General features: G+C 44.6%; 1 protein-coding gene across 1 annotated transcript in view; it reads left to right on the top strand.

Annotated features, from left to right (window-relative positions):
* The window catches only part of WDFY4 (WDFY family member 4), a 442,717-nt gene that overhangs the window by 96,135 nt on the left and 325,276 nt on the right, over positions 1–21,306 (top strand). Inside the window, exons 20-26 of the mRNA XM_038744298.1 lie at positions 2,516–2,661; positions 5,568–5,679; positions 7,356–7,546; positions 10,493–10,645; positions 11,942–12,015; positions 15,791–15,952; positions 19,726–19,817. Of these exons, the coding sequence (XP_038600226.1) occupies positions 2,516–2,661; positions 5,568–5,679; positions 7,356–7,546; positions 10,493–10,645; positions 11,942–12,015; positions 15,791–15,952; positions 19,726–19,817 (930 nt within the window). The remainder of the gene's footprint in view (positions 1–2,515; positions 2,662–5,567; positions 5,680–7,355; positions 7,547–10,492; positions 10,646–11,941; positions 12,016–15,790; positions 15,953–19,725; positions 19,818–21,306) is intronic.

Below are 21,306 nucleotides of genomic sequence, written 5' to 3'. Positions count from 1 at the left end.
CGTTGGATTTGGCAAGCAGGAGGTCATTGGTGACCTTTGAGAGCGCAGTTTCCGTGGAATGAAGGGGACGGAAGCCAGACTGGAGGGGGTCGAGGAGAGAGTTGTTGTTGAGGAATTCTAGGCAGCGCGTGTAGACAACTCGTTTCAAGGAGTTTGGAAAGGAATGGTAGGAGGGATATGGGACGGTAACTGGAAGGTGAGGTGGGGTCAGGAGAGGGGTTTTTAAGATGGGGGAGACATGGGCATGTTTGAAGGCAGAGGGGAAGGAACCAGTGGAGAGTGAGCGGTTGAAGATGGAAGTTAAGGAGGGGAGAAGGGATGGAGCGAGAGATTTCATAAGATGAGAGGGAATGGGGTCAGAAGCACAGGTGGCCGGAGTAGCACTTGAGAGGAGGGAGGAGAGTTCCTCTGAGGATACCGCTGGGAAGGATGGGAGACTAGCAGAGAGTGTTGAGAGCCAGGGGGATGGAGAAAGGGGGGGAAGAGACTTTGGGGAGGTCGGACCTGATGGATTTAATTTTGTTAATGAAGTAGGAGGCCAGATCGTTGGGGGTGAGGGAAGGAGGAGGGGGAGGAACTGGGGGCCTGAGAAGGGAGTTGAATGTACGGAAGAGCTGGCGGGGGTGATGGGCATGGGTGTCAATAAGGGAGGAGAAATAGTTTTGTCTGGCAGAAGAGAGGGCTGAGTTAAGGCAGGAAAGGATAAACTTGAAGTGAACGAGGTTGGCATGGTGTTTAGACTTTCGCCAGCAGCGTTCGGCAGCTCGAGCATAAGAGCGAAGGAGGCGGACAGTGGCAGTGATCCAGGGCTGTGGGTTAGTGGTGCGAGAGCGGCGAAGGGAAAGGGGAGCGAGCGAGTCTAGCTGAGTAGAAAGGGTAGAGTTGAGAGCAGTAATCTGATCATCAAGACTGGGTAGAGAGGAGAGGGCGGCGAGGTGGGGTGTGAGGCGCTCCAAAAGATGGGTGGGGTCCAGAGAGCGGAGATCTCTGTGAGGGAGTAATACGGATTTACAGGGGAAAGGAGTGTGAGTGAAGAGGCAGGTGAGAAGATTATGATCAGAGAGAGGGATCACAGAGTTGGTGAGGGTGGACACAGTGCAGCGGTAGGAGATGATGAGGTCGAGGGTATGACCAAGTTGGTGAGTGGGTGAGGTGGGGTGGAGGAAGAGGTTGGCAGCGTCAAGGAGAGATAGAAGGCGGGCGGCAGAGGAGTCGTTAGGGATATCCATGTGGATATTGAAGTCTCCGAGGATCAGAGTGGGCAATTGAGTGTCCCTCAATTACCCCATCTGTACAATGGGGATGAAGACTGTGAGCCCCATGTGGGTCAACCTGATCACCTTGTATTCCCCCTCCCCCAGAGCTTAGAACAGTGTTTTGCACATAGTAAATGCATAACAAATACCATTGTCATTATTATTATTATTTGGTCACACAGCAGAAATCACCCTGATAAATAGGATAACCCTCCCTGAAGGACTATAGGCATTTTTAGACTGTGAGCCCACTATTTGGTAGGGACTGTCTCTATATGTTGCCAACTTGTACTTCCCAAGCACTTAGTACAGTGCTCTGCACACAGTAAGCGCTCAATAAATATGATTGATGATTTAGGGGCATCATTAAATTTCAGGTGTAGGAGTGTAAACCTCTTGTGAGCAGGAAAGGTGTTACTTGTTTCTGTTGTCCATCCCTAAGCTCTTACAGTCCACTGCACTAAGCCTGCGCAAAATAATCACTATTAATCGATATAGCATTAGCATAGTAACTGCTTAACAAATACCATTATTATTATTATTATTATTGTTATTATTATTATTAGCTACAAAGGACCTGATAACGTGACATAATCAACAAGATTCATTAGAGAAGCAGCATGGCTCAATGGAAAGAGCACAGGCTTGGGAGTCAGAGGTCATGTGTTCAAATTCTGACTCTGCTACTTAGCTGTGTGACTTTGGGCAAGTCACTTAACTTCTCTGTGCCTCAGTTACCCCATCTGTACAATGGGGATGAAGACTGTGAGTCCCACATGGGACAACCTGATTGCCTTGACCACCGCCCCCCCCCGCACTTAGAACAGTGCTTTGCACATAACAAATACCATTATTATTATTATTATTATCATTATTATTATTATTTGGTCAAACAGCAGAAATCACCCTGAAAAATAGGATAACCCTCCCTGAAGGACTATAGGCATATAAGGGCATCATTAAATTTCAGGTGTAGGAGTGTGAACCTCTTGTGAGCAGGAAAGGTGTTACTTGTTTCTGTTGTCCATCCCTAAGCTCTTACAGTCCACTGCACTGTCTGCGCAAAATAATACTATTAATCGATATAGCATTAGCATAGTAACCGCTTAACAAATACCATTATTATTATTATTATTATTATTATTATTGTTAGCTAGCTACAAAGGACAAAGAAGAATGAGGGCACAGAGAGGAATCACTTTGCACTTTGTAATGTGCAATTGAGATGTTTCATGCTAACTCCATGGCCTTTGTTTCAGGAGATGACACAGGCAGTGAAGCCTTAAGCCTTGTTGCAGAGGAAAGAGTGTCTTTGGGGCTTAACGTAGCCAGTTCCTCTATCACCTACATCACAGAGATCAAAAGCAATTACAATGAAGTTGATAGTCGTCTGATAGCTAAAGAGGTAATCTCTTTCATATCCTTTTTGGCACACTGCGGTTCTGTAGGACTTGACTTCTGATTCTATTTGGGCTTCTTGCTATCCCATACTCATTCAGTTGTACTCTGTGTGTACATTTGTACACATCATTCTTATCTTTTTGTCTGTTCATTCTCAGTCTCCTTTGTGGGCACCTCCTTTGCCTCCCACCCCACAACTGTGCGAGTCCCTCAAGGTTCAGTTCTTAGTTCCCTTCTATTCTCCATCTACACTCATTCCTTGGAGAACACATTCACTCTCATGGCTTTAACTACCATCTCTCTGCGGATGATACCTAAATCTACATCTCCTCCCCTGATCTCTCTCCTTCTCTCCATCATCATCATCATCATCAATCGTATTTATTGAGCACTTACTATGTGCAGAGCACTGTACTAAGCGCTTGGGAAGTACAAATTGGCAACATATAGAGACAGTCCCCACCCAACAGTGGGCTCACAGTCTAAAAGGGGGAGACAGAGAACAGAACCAAACATACTAACAAAATAAAATAGAGTAGATATGTACAAATAAAATAAATAAATAAATAAATAGAGTAAAAAAATATGTACAAACATATATACATATATACAGGTGCTGTGGGGAAGGGAAGGAGGTAAGATGTGGGGGGATGGAGAGGGGGACGAGGGGGAGAGGAAGGAAGGGGCTCAGTCTGGGAAGGCCTCCTGGAGGAGGTGAGCTCTCAGCAGGGCCTTGGAGGGAGGAAGAGAGCTAGCTTGGCGGATGGGCAGAGGGAGGGCATTCCAGGCCCGGGGGATGACGTGGGCCGGGGGCCGATGGCGGGACAGGCGAGAGCGAGGTACGGTGAGGAGATCAGCGGTGGAGGAGGGGAGAGTGTGGACTGGGCTGTAGAAGGAGAGAAGGGAGGTGAGGTAGGAGGGGGCGAGGGGATGGACAGCCTTGAAGCCCAGGGTGAAGCGTTTCTGCCTGATGCGCAGATTGATTGGTAGCCACTGGAGATTTTTGAGGAGGGGAGTGATATGCCCAGAGCGTTTCTGGACAAAGATAATCTGGGCAGCAGCATGAAGTATGGATTGAAGTGGAGAGAGACACGAGAATGGGAGATCAGAGAGAAGGCTGATGCAGTAGTCCAGATGGGATAGGATGAGAGCTTGAATGAGCAGGGTAGCGGTTGGGATGGAGAGGAAAGGGCGGATCTTGGCAATGTTGTGGAGCTGAGACCGGCAGGTTTTGGTGACGGCTTGGATGTAAGGGGTGAATGAGAGAGCAGGCTCACATCTCCTCCTGCCTTCAAGACCTCTGCACTTGGATGCCTTCCCATCACCTCAAATGTATCATGTCCAAAACAGAGCTCCTTATCTTCCCACTCAAACCTTGTCCTCTCTCTGACTTTTCCATAACTGTAGACAGCACCACCATACTTCCCGTGTCACAAGCTCCTAACCTTGGAGTTATCCTTGGTTCCTCTCTCTCATTCAACCCACATATTCAATCCATCACCAAACCCTGTTGGTTCCACCTTCACTACATGGCTAAAATCCACCCTTTCCTCTCCATGCAAACTACTACCTTCTTAATACCATCACTCATCCTGTCCTGCCTAGATTACTGCATCAGCCTTCTTGCTGACCTCCCACTTCCTGTCTCTGCCCACTCCAGTCCATACTTCACTCTGTTGCCCAGATCATCTTTCTACAAAGATTTTCAGGACATGTCACCCCCCTCTTCAAAAATCCCCAGTGGTTGCCTCTCCACCTCTGTATTAAACAAAAACAACTCCTCACCATTGGCTTTAAAGCAGTCCTTCACCTTGCCCCCTCTTCCCTCACCTCCCTCCTCTCCTTCTGCAGCCCAACCCACACACTTCGCTCCTCTGGTGCTAACCTTCTCACTGTGCCTTAACCTCACCTGTCTAGCCACTGACCCCTAGCCCCCATCCTGACTCTGGCCTGGAATGCCCTCCCTCCTCTTATTTGACAGACAATTACTCTCCCCTTATTCAAAGCCTTATTGAAGGCACATCTCCTCCAGGAGGCCTTCCCAGACTAAGCCCAGCTTTTCCTCATCTCCCACTCCCTTCTGTGTTGCTCTAACCTGCTCCATTTTCTCTCCTTCCTCCTCCAGCCCTACAGTACTTATGTATTTATCTCTAATTTAATTTATTTATATTAATGTCTGTCTCCCCCCACAGATTGTGAGCTCATTGTGAGCTGGGAATGTGCCTACCAACCTGTTATACTGTATTCTCCCTAATGGTTAGTACAGTGCTCTGCAAACATTAAGCACTCAATAAATATGAAGGATTGCTTGATTGAAAAAATAAACTCCACGGAAGGGAAGGGAAATTGAGTTTTTCCAGTAATGCGTATTGAGGGTAATAGGTAGATTCTTTAGCAAAAAGTTCCATTTCCTCTTTTCCAACCCTCCATTGAAGTCCACTGTAATGTATTTCCATCAACTGCCCATTTCAACCAGACCAAGATTTTTGAGTGAAGTACCATTTAGTTAAAATAGGGAAAATAGTCAGTCAGTCAATCATATTTATTGAGCACGTACTGGGTGCAGAGCATTTTACCAAGTACTCGGGGTAGTACAACAAGAAACAGAAACATTCCCTGCCCACAATGAGATTTGAGTGGGGTTGAATAAAGGGAGCACGTCAGGGTAATGCAGAAGGGAGTGGGAGAAGAGGATAAGAGGACTTAACGGTAACTCTGTTGCAAAGGCATGACTATATCATAGGGGACTTGAATTTTAAACATTATCTGAGCTCTGATGGGCTGTTTCTCAGCTCATCCGTCAAAGACTCTGAATGAAGACATTTTCCCTTCCATTTCCCTCTTCCCTCATGATGCATTCCTTATAGAGTTGCTATGTCAGTCCTTAGGAGTAACTCTCCATTTCTTTAGATGAAAATTTCATCTCGAGACAACTGTATGCCAGTGTTCTTAGTAAGAAATTCTGCCGGACATCTCTCTGGTCCCCTACGTTCAATTGGAGCAGTTGCTGTGGGCCACTTGGGTATGTATCGATTACAAAACTCAAGGAGGTGCCTGCTGCAGGACTTTACACAAGTCGCTTACTTTCTCTGTGCCTCAGTTTCCTCATCTGTAAAAATGGGATTTAAACCTATTCTGTCATCATCATCATCAATCGTATTTATTGAGCGCTTACTATGTGCAGAGCACTGTACTGAGCGCTTGGGAAGTACAAATTGGCAGCATATAGAGACAGTCCCTACCCAACAGTGGGCTCACAGTCTAAAAGGGGGAGACAGAGAACAAAACCAAACATAATAACAAAATAAAATAAATAGATAAACTGTCACCTACTTAGACTGTGAGCCCCATGTGGGACAGGGATGATGTCAATCCTGATTATCTCATATCTAACCCAGCACTTAGTACAGTGCCCAGCATGTAGAAAGTGTTTAACGTTATGATTATTTTTAGTAATAATAACTATTAACTGTTAAATAATAGTTATTAACTAATAACTATTCTTTTTAACAATAATAACTTGTTTTGATGTTTTGATCTTCTAGACTGTGAACCCGTTGTTGGGTAGGGACTGTCTCTATATGTTGCCGACTTGTACTTCCCAAGTGTTTAGTACAGTGCTCTGCACACAGTTAGCACTCAATAAATATGATTGAATGAATGAATGAATGATGTCTGTCTCCCCCCTCCTAGGCTGTGAGCCTATCTTCTAGACTGTGAGCCCGCTGTTGGGTAGGGACCGTCTCTATATGTTGCCCACATGTACTTCCCAAGCACTTAGTACAGTTAAATACGATTGAATGAATGAATGAATGTTGGACAGGGATTGTCTCTATTTGTTGCTGAATTGTAATTTCCAAGCACTTAATGCGGTGTTCTGCACACAGTAAGCGCTCAATAAATAGGATTGAATGAAACACTCAATAAATACAATTAAATGAATGAATGAATGACATCTGTCTCTCCCCTTCTAGGCTGTGAGCCTATTGTTGGCAGGGATTGTCTCTATTTGTTGCTGAATTGTACTTTCCAAGCACTTAGTGCAGTGTTCTGCACACAGTAAGAGCTCAATAAATACGAATGAATGAATGAATGAACTGTTATTATTCCAATCCTCCGAGCAGCATTGCCATGTCCATTTTAGGAGTAATAATAATTATGATATTTGTTAAGTACCTACTATGTGCCAGGCACTGTAATAAGTGCTGTGGTGGATACAAGCAAATGGGGTTGGACACAGTCCCTGTCCAATGTGGGTCTCAAAGTCTCAATCCCCAATGTATAGATGAGGTAACTGAGGCCCAGAGAAGTGAAGTGATTTGCCGAAGGTCACACAGTAGACAAGTGGTGGAGCTGGGATGATAACGCATGATGTTCTGAGTCCTAGGCCTGTGTCCTATCCACCGCTTTCTGCTGCTTCTCTAGCTGAGAGTCTCATAGGACGCTGGTAGTGACTACTTTGGGAAAGTTCAAAGAGAAGTTCTTCTCACCTGTGCTGGAGGACTGCACAGAGAGAGAAGAAACACACTGAATATTTCACCTGTAGAGCAGCTGAATCCTGAGAATCCACCCACCTCAAACCCCCTGCCTGACTGTGAAATAGCTGCCTTCATCTTTTCTGTAGGATGTGTATTACATTCTGATGAGAATACCGCGTTGATGGGTGCCCTGTCCTGACAATGGCTTCCATTTCCTCAGGTGTAAGGGTCTTTCACTCCAGTCCAGCAGCCAACAGCCTGAACTTTATTGGCGGCCCCGCTGTGCTCCTTAGGCTGATTTCACTGGCCACAGACGACCATGCCATGTATGCAGCCATCAAAGTCCTTCATTCTGTCTTATGTAGCAGCGCTATGTGTGCGAAACTCATGAAACATATCTGTGGATACCAGGTAAAGAAGGACCAAAGCGCTTAACACAACGCTTTGCACCGAGTAAATGCTCAATACAATTGTTTGAGCACCCAATGACAGTTCTCTAGACTGTAAGCTCATTGAGGGCAGGGAATGTGTCTGTTTATTAATTATGGTATTTGTTAAGCGCTTACTATGCCGAGCACAGACAGTGCCGAGCACTGTTCTAAGCGCTAGGGTAGATGCATGGTAATCAGGTTGTCCCATGTGGGGCTCATATTCTTAATCCCCATTTTAAAGATGAGGAAACTGAGGCCCAGAGAAGTTAAGTGGCTTGCCCAAGGTCACACAGCAGACAAATGGGGGAGGCGGGATTAGAACCCATGTCCTCTGACTCCCAAGCCGGGGCTCTTGACACTAAGCCATGCTGCTTCTCTCCAAGTGCTTAGTACAGTGCTCTGCACCAGTAACCATTCAAATAATTTGATTAACTGAATGACTGGATTGATTGACTTAGATTGGGGATTTTGAATTGATCTTTGGAGAAATGGAGGGCTCCATCTCTCTTTATCACCTTGATTTCACTTCTTTATTTTGCCTTTTGGCTTCCCTATCAATCAATCAATCCATCATATTTATTGAGCGTTTACTATGTGCAGAGCACTATACTAAGCGCTTGGGAAGTACAAATTGGCAACATATAGAGACAGTCCCTACCCAACATTGGGCTCACAGTCTAAAAGGGGGAGACAGAGAAAAAAAAAACAAACATACTAACAAAATAAAATAAATAGAATAGATATGTACAAGTAAAATAAATAAATAAATAAATAAATAGAGTAATAAATATGTACAAACATATATGCATATATACAGGTGCTGTGGGGAAGGGAAGGAGGTAAGATGGGGGGGAATGGAGAGGGGGACGTGGGGGAGAGGAAGGAAGGGGCTCAGTCTGGGAAGGCCTCCTGGAGGAGGTGAGCTCTCAGCAGGGCCTTGAAGGGAGGAAGAGAGCTAGCTTGGCAGATGGGCAGAGGGAGGGCATTCCAGGCCCTGGGGATGACGTGGGCCAGGGGTCGATGGCGGGACAGGCGAGAGCGAGGTACGGTGAGTGCGGGCTGGGCTGGAGAAGGAGAGAAGGGAGGTGAGGTAGGAGGGGGAGAGAGGATGGACAGCCTTGAAGCCCAGGGTGAGGAGTTTCTGCCTGATGCGCAGATTGATTGGTAGCCACTGGAGATTATTGAGGAGGGGAGTAATATGCCCAGAGCGTTTCTGGACAAAGATAATCCAGGCAGCAGCATGAAGTATGGATTGAAGTGGGGAGAGACACGAGGATGGGAGATCAGAGAGAAGGCTGATGCAGTAGTCCAGACGGGATAGGATGAGAGCTTGAACGAGCAGGGTAGCGGTATGGGTGGAGAGGAAAGGGCGGATCTTGGCAATGTTGTGGAGCTGAGACCGGCAGGTTTTGGTGACGGCTTGGATGTGAGGGGTGAATGAGAGAGCGGAGCCGAGGATGACACCAAGGTTGTGGGTTTGTGAGACGGGAAGGATGGTAGTGCCGTCAACAGAGATGGGAAAGTCAGGGAGAGGGCAAGGTTTGGGAGGGAAGACAAGGAGTTCAGTCTTCGACATGTTGAGCTTTAGGTGGCGGGCAGACATCCAGATGGAGATGTCCTGAAGGCAGGAGGAGAGGCGAGCCTGGAGGGAGGGGGAGAGAGCAGGGGCAGAGATGTAGATCTGGGTGTCATCAGCGTAGAGATGATAGTGGAAGCCGTGGGAGCGAATGAGGTCACCAAGGGAGTGCGTGTAGATTGAGAACAGAAGGGGACCAAGCACTGAACCTTGGGGAACCCCCACAGTAAGAGGATGGGAGGGGGAGGAGGAGCCTGTAAAAGAGACTGAGAAAGAGCGATCGGATAAGAGGAGAACCAGGAGAGGACGGAGTCTGTGAAGCCAAGGTCAGATAGCGTGTTGAGGAGAAGGGGGTGGTCCACAGTGTCGAAGGCAGCTGAGAGGTCGAGGAGGATTAGGACAGAGTAGGAGCCGTTGGATTTGGCAAGCAGGAGGTCATTGGTGACCATTGAGAGGGCAGTTTCCGTGGAATGTAGGGGACGGAAGCCAGACTGGAGGGGGTCGAGGAGAGAGTTGTTGTTGAGGAATTCTAGGCAGCGCGTGTAGACAATTCGTTCAAGCAATTCCTTCAAGCAAAGTCCCTAGCTTTGGGGAAGTATATTGTCCCTGTCACTGAGAAACAAATATAACAGGATGTGTTCAGTGTGACTGTAGAGTCATCACATTTATGGGGCTGCCATCTTGGGGGGCACAGTTTTTTGTATTCTTGTTACACCAGTGGCCAGGGGAAACCACTTTCCACCACATCGGTGAAATCATTTGGAGTGGCCAGTGAAGCTTGGTGGGCAGTAACCTTCCCACTGAGGGCATGAGCAGTGAGGGGAAGAATCTATTTTCAATTTAGCTTTAAAAGGCAGTAATAACATCCAGCTAGAGCATCAGAAAATAAAAGAAAACAGAGAGGTAGGTGAGTTGCACACAACCATTTAAACTCTCTGGTAGTAAGAGAGATGCTTAGGAAGACACCGATTCTTCTCAGCCAGAAAACTGTGATGTGTCTTGGACCTTTCTAAGTGGATGTAAGTTCGCTGTGGGCAGGGAATGTGTCTGTTTCTTACATTATTATGATTATTATATTACCTATATAATAATATATCATAATTATTATTACCTTGAACTCTCCCAAGCACTTAGTAGAGTGCTCTACACACAGTGAGTTCTCAATAAATGTGATTGACAGACTGACTGGATGCTGCTAAGACATACAGCATTCTAAGATTAGGTAAAATGACAATCCACACATGAAATACTGAATAAAAAATTGAAAGGAAGAGGGGTGAAATCAAAGAGGACCTAGAGTTTAGAGATAAAGAGTGTTCAAGTATATGGGAGTTCTGTTTAAATTTTCAGATATTGGCATTTCTCCTGAAGAAGAAGATGGTGCTTTTAAACAACAGGATTTTCCAGCTGTTACTTTCCATCGCCGGCACCGCTGAACTAGGTTTTGAAACATCCATCATCACAAATGTTGGTGTATTTCAACATGTCCTCTGCAATTTCGAGGTAACAGACCAAATATTTCCTATTCTTTAATGAATGTGAGAGTTATGGTTGGGCAGGGTGGTTCATTTCCAGAATTCTATTTAAACTCAGCCATTTTTGTCTGTAACTTTTGACAAAGATGAAAGTTAATGATATCATTGGTTTCACCTTTTTAGCCAGAAATAGGTACGACACTCAGTGAGCTGGAGGTGTGAGAAGTAGTGCTTTGTACCTACTAGGGATTCTGAAGTTATTTGTTATCTCAGTCCCTTTTATTTTCCACTGGGTGACCAGACCGATCTGTATTGGCTCTGCATTGGCTGCGCCTAATAAGGTGGAGCGATAAGTATTTGTAAAATTATTTACAGGGAACCATACTGAAACTTTGTCTAAATTTGATGTTCTCAATGCGTAGATCACATTGCACTTAGGTGGAAGTCAGTCTTGGGTGACACAGAAGATAGGGGTAAAAATCTCCCGACTTTCCATACGGACTCCATCAATTTTCCTTCCCACCCCCTCCTTTTTTAGGACTGTTTTATGCTATTCTAGCTTTCAGTCCAGTAGGATACTTCTAACTTCATTTGGTGGCTGAGAGGCCTTCCCAGATTGAGCCCCCTTTTTCCTCTCCTCCTCCCCATCCCCCCCTCTGCCCTACCTCCTTCCCCTACCCACGGCACTTGTATATATTTGTACAGATTTATTACTCTATTTATTTTAGTTGTACATATTTACTATTCTATTTATTCTGTTAATGATGTGCATATAGCTATAATTCTATTTGTTCTGACGATTTTGATACCTGTCTACATGTTTCATTTTGTTGTCTGTCTCCCCCTTCTAAACTGTAAGGCCGTTGTTGAGTAGGGGCTGTCTCTATATGTTGCCGACTTGTACTTCCCAAGCGCTTAATACAGTGCTCTGCACACAGTAAGCGCTCAATACGATTGAATGAATGAATGAATAAGTCATTGTATTTCAGATTGTCCAAGAAGGTGGATCTCATCCTAATGGTTGATTCTGAGGGACTGTCTCTATATGTTGCCAACTTGTACTTCCCAAGTGCTTAGTACAGTTCTCTGCACACAGTAAGCGCTCAATAAATATGATTGATTTTTTTTAATTTCCCTAAAAATCCATTCATTCGGTTGTATTTATTGAGTGCTTACTGCGTGCAGAGCACCCTACTAAGCGCTAGGGAAGTATAAGATGGCAACATATAGAGACGGTCCCTACCCAACAACGGGCTCATAGTCTAGAAGGGGGAGACAAAAATAATTTTCTTTCTTTGAACATCTTTCTCGGTCTATGTTTCAGCTCTGGATTAATGCACCAGATAATCTGGATCTTGTGCTCTTTTCACACCTTGTAGAAATTCTACGTTGCCCAAGGTAGGTGACCCAATCAGAAACACTGGGTTCTGCATATTAGCTCTTGAATCTCAGGGCCAAGGAGGACCTCAGAAAACTTTGAGAATGTAGAGACATAAAATATTTTCCTCAAAAAGGCAACAGGCCCAACTGAGGATTATGTAGAACAGGGACTTTGTCGACATCATATTCTTGGACATCAACATGTCCAAGACTGAACTCCTTGTCTTCCCTCCCAAACCCTGCCCTCTCCCTGACTTTCCCATAACCGTTGACAGCACTACCATCCTTCCCGTCTCACAAGCCCGCACAAGCCCGCAACCTTGGTGTCATCCTTGACTCCGCTCTCTCGTTCACCCCTCACATCCAAGCCGTCACCAAATCCTGCCGGTCTCAGCTCTGCAACATTGCCAAGATCCGCCCTTTCCTCTCCATCCAAACCTCTACCCTGCTCGTTCAAGCTCTCATCCTATCCCTTCTGGACTACTGTATCAGCCTCCTCTCCTATCTCCCATCCTCGTGTCTCTCCCCACTTCAATCCATACTTCATGCCACTGCCCAGATTGTCTTTGTCCAGAAACACTCTGGGCATGTTACTCCCCTCCTCAAAAATCTCCAGTGGTTACCGATCAATCTGCGCATTAGGCAGAAACTCCTCACCCTGGGCTTCAAGGCTGTCCATCCCCTCGCCCCCTCCTACCTCACCTCCCTTCTCTCCTTCTCCAGCCCAGCCCGCACCCTCCGCTCATCTGCCGCTAATCTCCTCACCCCGTGCCTCGTTCTCTCCTGTCCTGCCGTCAACCCCCGGCCTGCTTCCTCCCCCTGGCCTGGAATGCCCTCCCCCCACACATCCACCAAGCTAGCTCTCTTCCTCCCTTCAAGGCCCTACTGAGAGCTCACCTCCTCCAGGAGGCCTTCCCACACTGAGCCCCCTCCTTCCTCTCCCCCTTCTCTCCCTCTCCATCCCCCCCATCTTACCTCCTTCCCTTCCCCACAGCACCTGTATATATGTATATATGTTTGTACATATTTATTACTCTATTTATTTGATTTGTACATATCTATTCTATTTATTTTATTTTGTTAATATGTTTGGTTTTGTTCTCTGTCTCCCCCTTCTAGACTGTGAGCCCACTGTTGGGTAGGGACCATCTCTTTATGTTGTCAACTTGTACTTCCCAAGCACTTAGTACAGTACTCTGCACAAAGTAAGTGCTCAATAAATATGATTGATTTATTGATTGATTGATTGATATGCTTGTATTCTATAACATAGATATCTTGTATCTGCCTGGGTTTAGCACAGTGTTTGGCCCAAGCTAATTATTCAACAAATCTTCTTATTATTATTATTGCTATTATTGTTATTATATACTAATGCTAAATGGAAATTTGCAAACTTTTTTGAAGGTAGTCCACTAGACTGTAAACTCAATGTGGGCAGGGATGTGTCTACTAAGTCTGTTATATTCTACTCACCCAAGCACTAAATACAGTTCTTTGTACAAGGTATATGAGAAGCAGCGTGGATCAATGGAAAGAGCCTGGGCTTTGGAGTCAGAAGTCATGGGTTCAAATCCCTGCTCCTCCAATTGTCGCTGTGTGACTTTGAGCAAGTCACTGAACTGCTCTGTGCCTCAGTTACCTCATCTGTAAAATGGGAATTAAAACTGTGAGCCCCTCTTGGGACAACCTGATCACCTTGTAACCTCCCCAGCGCTTAGAACAGTGCTTTGCACATAGTAAGCGCTTAATAAATGCCATCATTATTTTATTTTTATTATGATTGATTCTGCTGCACAAAAATAACATAAATATGAATTTCATTTTGTTCACTTTGTTGGTTAGAAGTAATGAACTTGTGGTGATGTTTTCATAGCATGTCCAAGATTAGTTAGTGTAACCTGACATAGACCCAACAGGCCTATCCAAAGGAAAGGACCCAAACCTGGGACTCAGATGATCTGGGTTCGAATCACCTACCTGCTTTACAACCATAAGGATGTCAGTTAACTTTTCTGTGTCCCTGTTTTCTTTTCTGTAAAATGGGAATAAAATACTTATTGTCCCTTCTGCTCAGACTGTGAGTGCCACATTGGATGGAGATCGTGCCCAACCTGATTACTCCAGTGTTTAGCACAGTGCTTGGCACATAATAAGTACCTAACCAATAAGATTATTACTATTATTATTTACCTTTTTCTTCTAAAGGAAGAAGTAGTACCTATTCTTGGAGCTCTTTGCAAACGGCTGCTGAGAGACAGCTTGGCCTAGTGGATGAACACAAATCTGGAAGTCAGGAGTCTGGGTTCTAATCCTAGCTCCACCACTTTCCTGATGTGTCACCTTGGGCAAATTACTTAATTTATCTGTGGCTCAGTTTCCTCAATCGTAAAATGGAGATAAAATATCTTTCCCACCTCCTTAGGTTTAGGCAAGGAAGCAGTGTAGCCTGGTGGAAAAAGAATGGACCTGGGTTTTGGAGAAACCAGGTTCTAATCCCAGCTGTCACTTGTCTGACGCATGACCTTGGGCAAGTCACTTCCCAAGTCTCTGTGCCTTACTTTCCTCATCTCTAAAATGGGGATTAAATCCTCCTCCCTCCTACTTAAATGGTCACTCGTATCTATTGAGGGCACACTGTGTGCTGAGCACTGTACTAAGCGCTCTGGAGAGTACAGTATAACAGAGTTAGGAGATCCGTTCCTTGTCCACAATGAGCTTAGACTAGGAGCCTCATGTGGGACAGGGACTGTACCTAATCTAATTATATTATCTCTACCCCAGTAATTACTGCCCTGCTTGGCACATAGTAAGCACTTAATAAATACCGTTACAAAACAAATTAGTCTGTGAGCTCCATTTTTGGTAGGGACTATCTCCAATCTGCTTATATTATGGCTGCCCCAATGCTTAGCACAGTGTCTTGCACATAGTAAATACATCATCATCATCATCAATCGTATTTATTGAGCGCTTACTGTGTGCAGAGCACTGTACTAAGCGCTTGGGAAGTACAAGTTGGCAACATGTAGAGACAGTCCCTACCCAATAGTGGGCTCACAGTCTAAAAGGGGGAGACAGAGAACAAAACCAAACATACTAACAAAATAAAATAAATAGAATAGGTATGTACAAGTAAAATAAATAAATAAATAAATAGAGTAATAAATATGTACAAACATATATACATATATACAGGATATACATAATCGTAGTACAGTTATAATTATATAAGGAGCACATTTGAATAATTGGGCACTACTATTAATGTAAAAAGAAGTAAGAAAAATGACAGAATTTTTATTTTTTTAATTTTTTTGCCTTTAAAATTTTCCTTATCTTTCACTTTGTGGCTTATGGGAGGGTGAGAGGCAGACAGAGACAGGCTCGCTAAAAGAATCCTGCACTTTTATTGCTGTTAGGAAAGTGGTCATCAGAGATCAAGTGCACACTCCTCTCTCTGATGCCTTTATTCTGAGTTCTTCCAACATCGGTTTCCACTGATGAACAGATTTAAAAGTCAATAATTGGGTTTTTTGTTTGAACTCTCTAAAATGTGGCTGTTTCCGGGCTTGGGAGGCAAAGAGGGGAGGAGTGTCCCAGGGCAGACTTGAGTTCCTGATAATAGACACATATTCAATGGGTGTCTGACACCATTTTGAGAGGCTGCCAAGACATCATCAGGAGTTAAAGGTTCACGGAACAAACAGAGCCGGCGAACCTTTTTAGCAGAAATGCAAGAGATTTGGCTCTTTCCAGTAAATGTTTTTTTCCCCTCTCCTTCTCTCGCCAGAGAAGGGGCCAGGAACGCTGAAGTGGCTCACCAGGTGCAGCTGATTCCCAAACTGGTCTTCCTCTTCAACGATTCCAACCTCAGTCGCACGAGGGTCATCACCATCGTCGCTATCCTGGGACACCTCCTGAGAGGCCATTTTAACACTCAGGATGTGCTGAGGTACTGCCCTAAAATCGAAGTATTCTTGGGTCCCCATTGTAAAGTAGAAACTCTAAAGCCGAGCTTATAATAATAACTGGGTTATTTGTTAAGCGCTTACTGTGTGCCATGCACTGTACTAAGCGCTGGGTTGTTTATGAGCAGATCGGGTTGGACGCCGTCCCTGTCCAACAGGCATCTCGGTCTCAATCCCCATTTTGCGGATGATAATAATAGTATTAATAATGTTGGCATTTGTTAAGCACTTACTATGTGCCAAGCACTGTTCTAAGCACTGGGGTAGATACAAGATAATCAGGTTGTCCCACGTGGGGCTCAGTCTTCATCCCCATTTTACAGATGAGGTAACTGAGGCACAGAGAAGTTAAGTGATTCTCCCAAGGTCACAAGTGGCAGAGGGGGGATTAGAACCCACAACCTCTGACTCCCAAGCCCGGGCTCTTTCCACTAAGCCATGCTGCTTCTCATATGATGACGTAGAAACAGGTCTACCAACTCTCTTGTATTGCACTCTCCCAAGTGCTTAGTATAGTGCTCTTCATACAGTAAACGCCCAATAAATACTTTTGATTGATTGACACTAAGCAATTTGGAGAGTACAAAAGAATTAGTAGACATGACCCTTGCCCTCGAAGGGTTTACGTTATAATGATGACATTTGTTAAGCGCTTACTATGTGCAGAGCACTCTTCTAAGCGCTGGATACAAGGTGATCAAGTTGTCCCACATGGGGCTCACAGTCTTAATCCCCATTTTACAGATGAGGTAACTGAGGCTCAGAGAAGTTAAGTGACTTGCCCAAAGTCACACAGCAGACATGTGGCAGGGCCGGGATTCGAACCCATGACCTCTGATTCCAAAGCCCGTGCTCTTCTCCACTGAGCCACGGCAGTGGAGTCAGAAACTAAAGTAAATTATAGGGTATAAAGATACGTACGTAGTGTGACAGGGGGCAGAGTGGCATGAAAGTGCTGAATTAACCGATCAGTCAATGGTTTTAGACTGTGAGCCCACTGTTGGGTAGGGACTGTCTCTATATGTTGCCAATTTGTACTTCCCAAGCGCTTAGTACAGTGCTCTGCACATATTAAGCGCTCAATAAATACGATTGATGATGATGATGATGGTATTTATTGAGTGCTTTATACAGAGAGCACTGTACTAAGCACTTGGGAGAGTACAATGCAATACAGGCCTCAGGTGATGTAACTGAGGTGCTGAAAAGGGAAGTGACTTGTCCAAGGTCACACAGCAGACCAGAGGCAGAGCCGGGATTAGAATCCACGACCTTCTGACTCCCAGATAGGATGCTCTATCCGCTATGTTATGCTGTTGCTTCCTATCACTCCTCCCTTAGACTCATCTTCAAATCAACTGGGTAGCAGACAGCCGCTTGAAGTTTTCTTATGGTCACCATTCAAGCAGCATCACTGACGAGCAGCGTGGCTCAGTGGAAAGGGCACGGCCTTCGGAGTCAGAGGTCATGGGTTCAAATCCCCACTCAGCCACTTAGCTGTGTGACTTTGGGCAGATCACTTAACTTCTCTGTGCCCCAGTTACCGTGGCGCAGTGGAAAGAGCCCGGGCTTTGGAGTCAGAGGTCATGAGTTCAAATTCCGGCTATGGCAATTGTCAGCTGTGTGACTTTGGACAAGTAGCTTCGCTTCTCTGGGCCTCAGTTACCTCATCTGGAAAATGGGGATTAAAACTGTGAGTCCCCCGTGGGACAACCTGATCACCTTGTAACCCCCCCGCCAGTGCTTAGAACAGTGCTTTGCACATAGTAGGCGCTTAATAAATGCCATTATTATTATTAGTATTTATTATCTGTAAAATGGGGATTAAGATTGTGAGCCCCCTGTGGGACAACTCGATCACCGTGTAACCTCCCCAGTGCTTAGAACAGTGCTTTGCACATAGTAAGTGCTTAATAAATGCCATTATTATTATTATTATTGTTATTATTATTATTATTATTATTATTATTATCACCCAAGGAGGCCTTCCCCCAGTATTTATTTCTACCACCCAGCCTCTGACAAATGTGAACTTCTCTCTAGACGGTACACTCCTTGTGGGCAGGAATACTGCTGACCGATTCTATTGTATTGTACTCTCCCAATGCTTAGTACAGTGCTCTGCATAAAGCACTCAATTAATACCATTGATTGATTGGTTGATTCAACACTTTCATGCCGCTTACACACTTTTCATTCAATCGTATTCATTCAGTGCTTACTGTGTGAAGAGCACTGTACTAAGCACTTGGGAAGTACAAGTCGGCAACATATAGAGACGGGATCCTTCCTTTCTGCCCCGTGTCACACTATGGACGTATCTTTATACCCTATAATTTACTTTAGTTTCTGACTCCACTGCCATAACGTAAACCCTTGGAGGGCAAGGATCATGTCTACTAATTCTTCTGTACTCTCCCAACTGCTTAGTGTCAACCAATCAAAAGTATTTAATACTAACAATGGTGGCATTTGTTAATCAATCGTATTTATTGAGCGCTTACTGTGTGCAGAGCACTGTACTAAGCGCTTACTTACTAAGTGCCAAACATTGTTCTAAGTGTTGGGGAGATACAAGGTAATCAGGCTGTCCCACACGGGGCTCGCAGTCTTAATCCCCATTTTCCAGATGAGGTCACTGAGGCACAGAGAAGTGAAGTGACTTGACCAAAGTCACACAGATGAACAGTGGCAGAGCCGGGATTAGAACCCATGACCTGTGACTCCCAAGCCCGTGGTCATTCCACCGAGCATTTAATGTATGAAAAGCACTGTACTAAGCACTTGGGAGAGTGCAATACACCAGAGTTGGTAGACCTGCTTCCTGCTCCCGAGGAGCTTATAATCCAAACTGTTCTGCCTACAGTAATTGCTCAAAATTACTTTTAATTAGTTGATGGAATGAAATCCTAGCAGACCATGACTGTGATCATCACTTGTAAATCAACAAATGAATTCATCCCTAAAGAGATCCAATAGCTCTCACTTTCTCCTTCAATCCTCAGGAATGTTGGTTTGCATTGAGAGGCAGTGTGGCCTACTGGAAAGAGCACGGAACTGAGAGTCAGGACAAGTCACTTCTCAGTGCCTCAGTTCCTTCATCTGTAAAATGGGGATGAAATGCCTGTTCTCTTTCCCCCTTAGTCGGTGAGCTCCATGTTTGACAGGGATAGTGCTGGACCTGATAATCCTATTGCTACCCCAACACTTAAACCAGGCTTGACATGTAGCAAGCGCTTAACAAATACCACAGTTATCATTTTTATTTTATTTGTATTGTTCCCCACTACGTAGTGAACATTGCTCCTCAGTCAATTCTTCTAGATGCTTCATAATAGTAATAATAATGGCATTTATTAAGCGCTTACTATGTGCAAAGCACGTTCTAAGTGCCGGGGAGGTTACAAGGTGATCAGGTTGTCCCGCGGGGGGCTCACAGTTTTAATCCCCATTTGACAGATGAGGTAACTGAGGCACAGAGAAGTTAAGTGACTTGCCCAAAGTAACACAGCTGGCAGTTGGCGGAGACGGGATTTGAACCCATGACCTCTGACTCCAAAGCCCAGGCTCTTTCCACTGAGCCACGCTGCCTCTCTAATCTGCACCTGACCTCCAGTAACTCTTGGATGAGGTAGAATCTTCGTTCACCCACAGAGCATTTGCCTCAGACCGTTCAGAAAACACTAATAAAATGCTTGAATAACGGAATAAAAATCCAGGATTTCTCACCTTCCTCTTTTCCTCTGTTTCATGAAAGGATTGGATTATTTATCGTCTATACTTTAAAGCCATCCTCGGTGAACGAGAGGGAGATCATCTTGGATAAAATTGCAGACCCATCGATAGACGGTAAGAAGATCTTTGTCATGTCATTCTGACCTGCTTTTAGTCTTTGCCTCTGAGAATTTCCAAGTGCTTTACGGACACGGTCTTTCAAAATAACTCTGGGATGCACTGAGTATCGCAGTTTTAGAGGAAAAATGTCAGGGTAAAGAGAGGTCAACTAATTTTTCTGGCAGTTTTGGTTATCTGAGATTATTCAACATCTGTATGTGTGTGAGAGGTTCAGCGAATTGGCAAAGGTTTTTTAATCCATCCCCCGATCCCTGGGAAACTTTTCCTAAGCTCTCCTTGGCAGTTGAACACTCAGCCCCCTCCTTCCTCTCCCCCTCATCCCCCTCTCCATCCCCTGCATCTTACCTCCTTCCCTTCCCCACAGCACCTGTATATATGTTTGTATATATTTATTACTCTATTTATGTATTTATCTTGTACCTCTCTATTCTATTTATTTTATTTTGTTAGTATGTTTGGTTTTGTTCTCTGTCTCCCCCTTCTAGACTGTGAGCCCACTGTTGGGTAGGGACTGTCTCTATATGTTGCCAGCTTGTACTTCCCAAGCGCTTAGTACAGTGCTCTGCACACAGTAAGTGCTCAATAAATACGATTGATTGATTGATTGAACACCTAGTCTAGTGAAGCTCCCTGGTACGGAAGTTCCCCGACTCCCTAGAAATGAGAAATTCTCCCCGTTTTCTAGCCTGTCTGACCTGTACAACAACTTAAACTCCCTTCCAATTCATTCATTCAATTCATTCAATCATATTTATTGAGCACTTACTGTGCACAGAACACTGTACTAAGCGCTTGGGAAGTACAAGTTGGCAACAAGTTCCAATCACAATCAATCAATTGTATTTATAATAATAATAATAATTTTGGTATTTGTTAAGCGCTTACTATGTGCAAGGCACTGTTCCAAGCACTGGGGAGGATAAAGGTGATCAGGTTGTCCCATGTGGGGCTCACAATCTTAATCCCCATTTTACAGATGAGGTAACTGAGGCACAGAGAAGTGAAGTGACTTGCCCAAAGTCACACAGCTGACAAGCGGCGGAGCCAGGATTTGAACCCATGACCTCTATAGAGTGCTTACTGCATGTAGAGCACTGTACTAAATGCTTGGGAGAGTACATATTTCCTATTTGTACATACCATTTATTTTGTTAATGATGTGCATATTATTATTATTGCATTATTATTATTATGTAGCTTTAATTCTATTTGTTCTGACAATTTTGACACCTGTCTACATGTTTTATTTTGTTGTCTGTCTCCCCCTTCTAGACTGTGAGCCCATTGTTGGATAGGGACCATCCCTATATGTTACCGACTTCTACTTCCCAAGCGTTTAGTACAGTGCTCTGCACACAGTAAGTGCTCAATAAATACGATTGAATGAATGAACAAATATTTATACTTGTGTACGTATCTGATATTTATTAATATTGATGTCTGTCTCCCCCACTAGACTGAAAGCTCACTGTAGGCAAGGGAT

This window comes from Tachyglossus aculeatus, chromosome 3 (genome assembly GCF_015852505.1).
Source record: "Tachyglossus aculeatus isolate mTacAcu1 chromosome 3, mTacAcu1.pri, whole genome shotgun sequence".
Classification (NCBI taxonomy): domain Eukaryota; kingdom Metazoa; phylum Chordata; class Mammalia; order Monotremata; family Tachyglossidae; genus Tachyglossus; species Tachyglossus aculeatus.
This window is presented reverse-complemented; position numbering and strand designations above follow the sequence as displayed.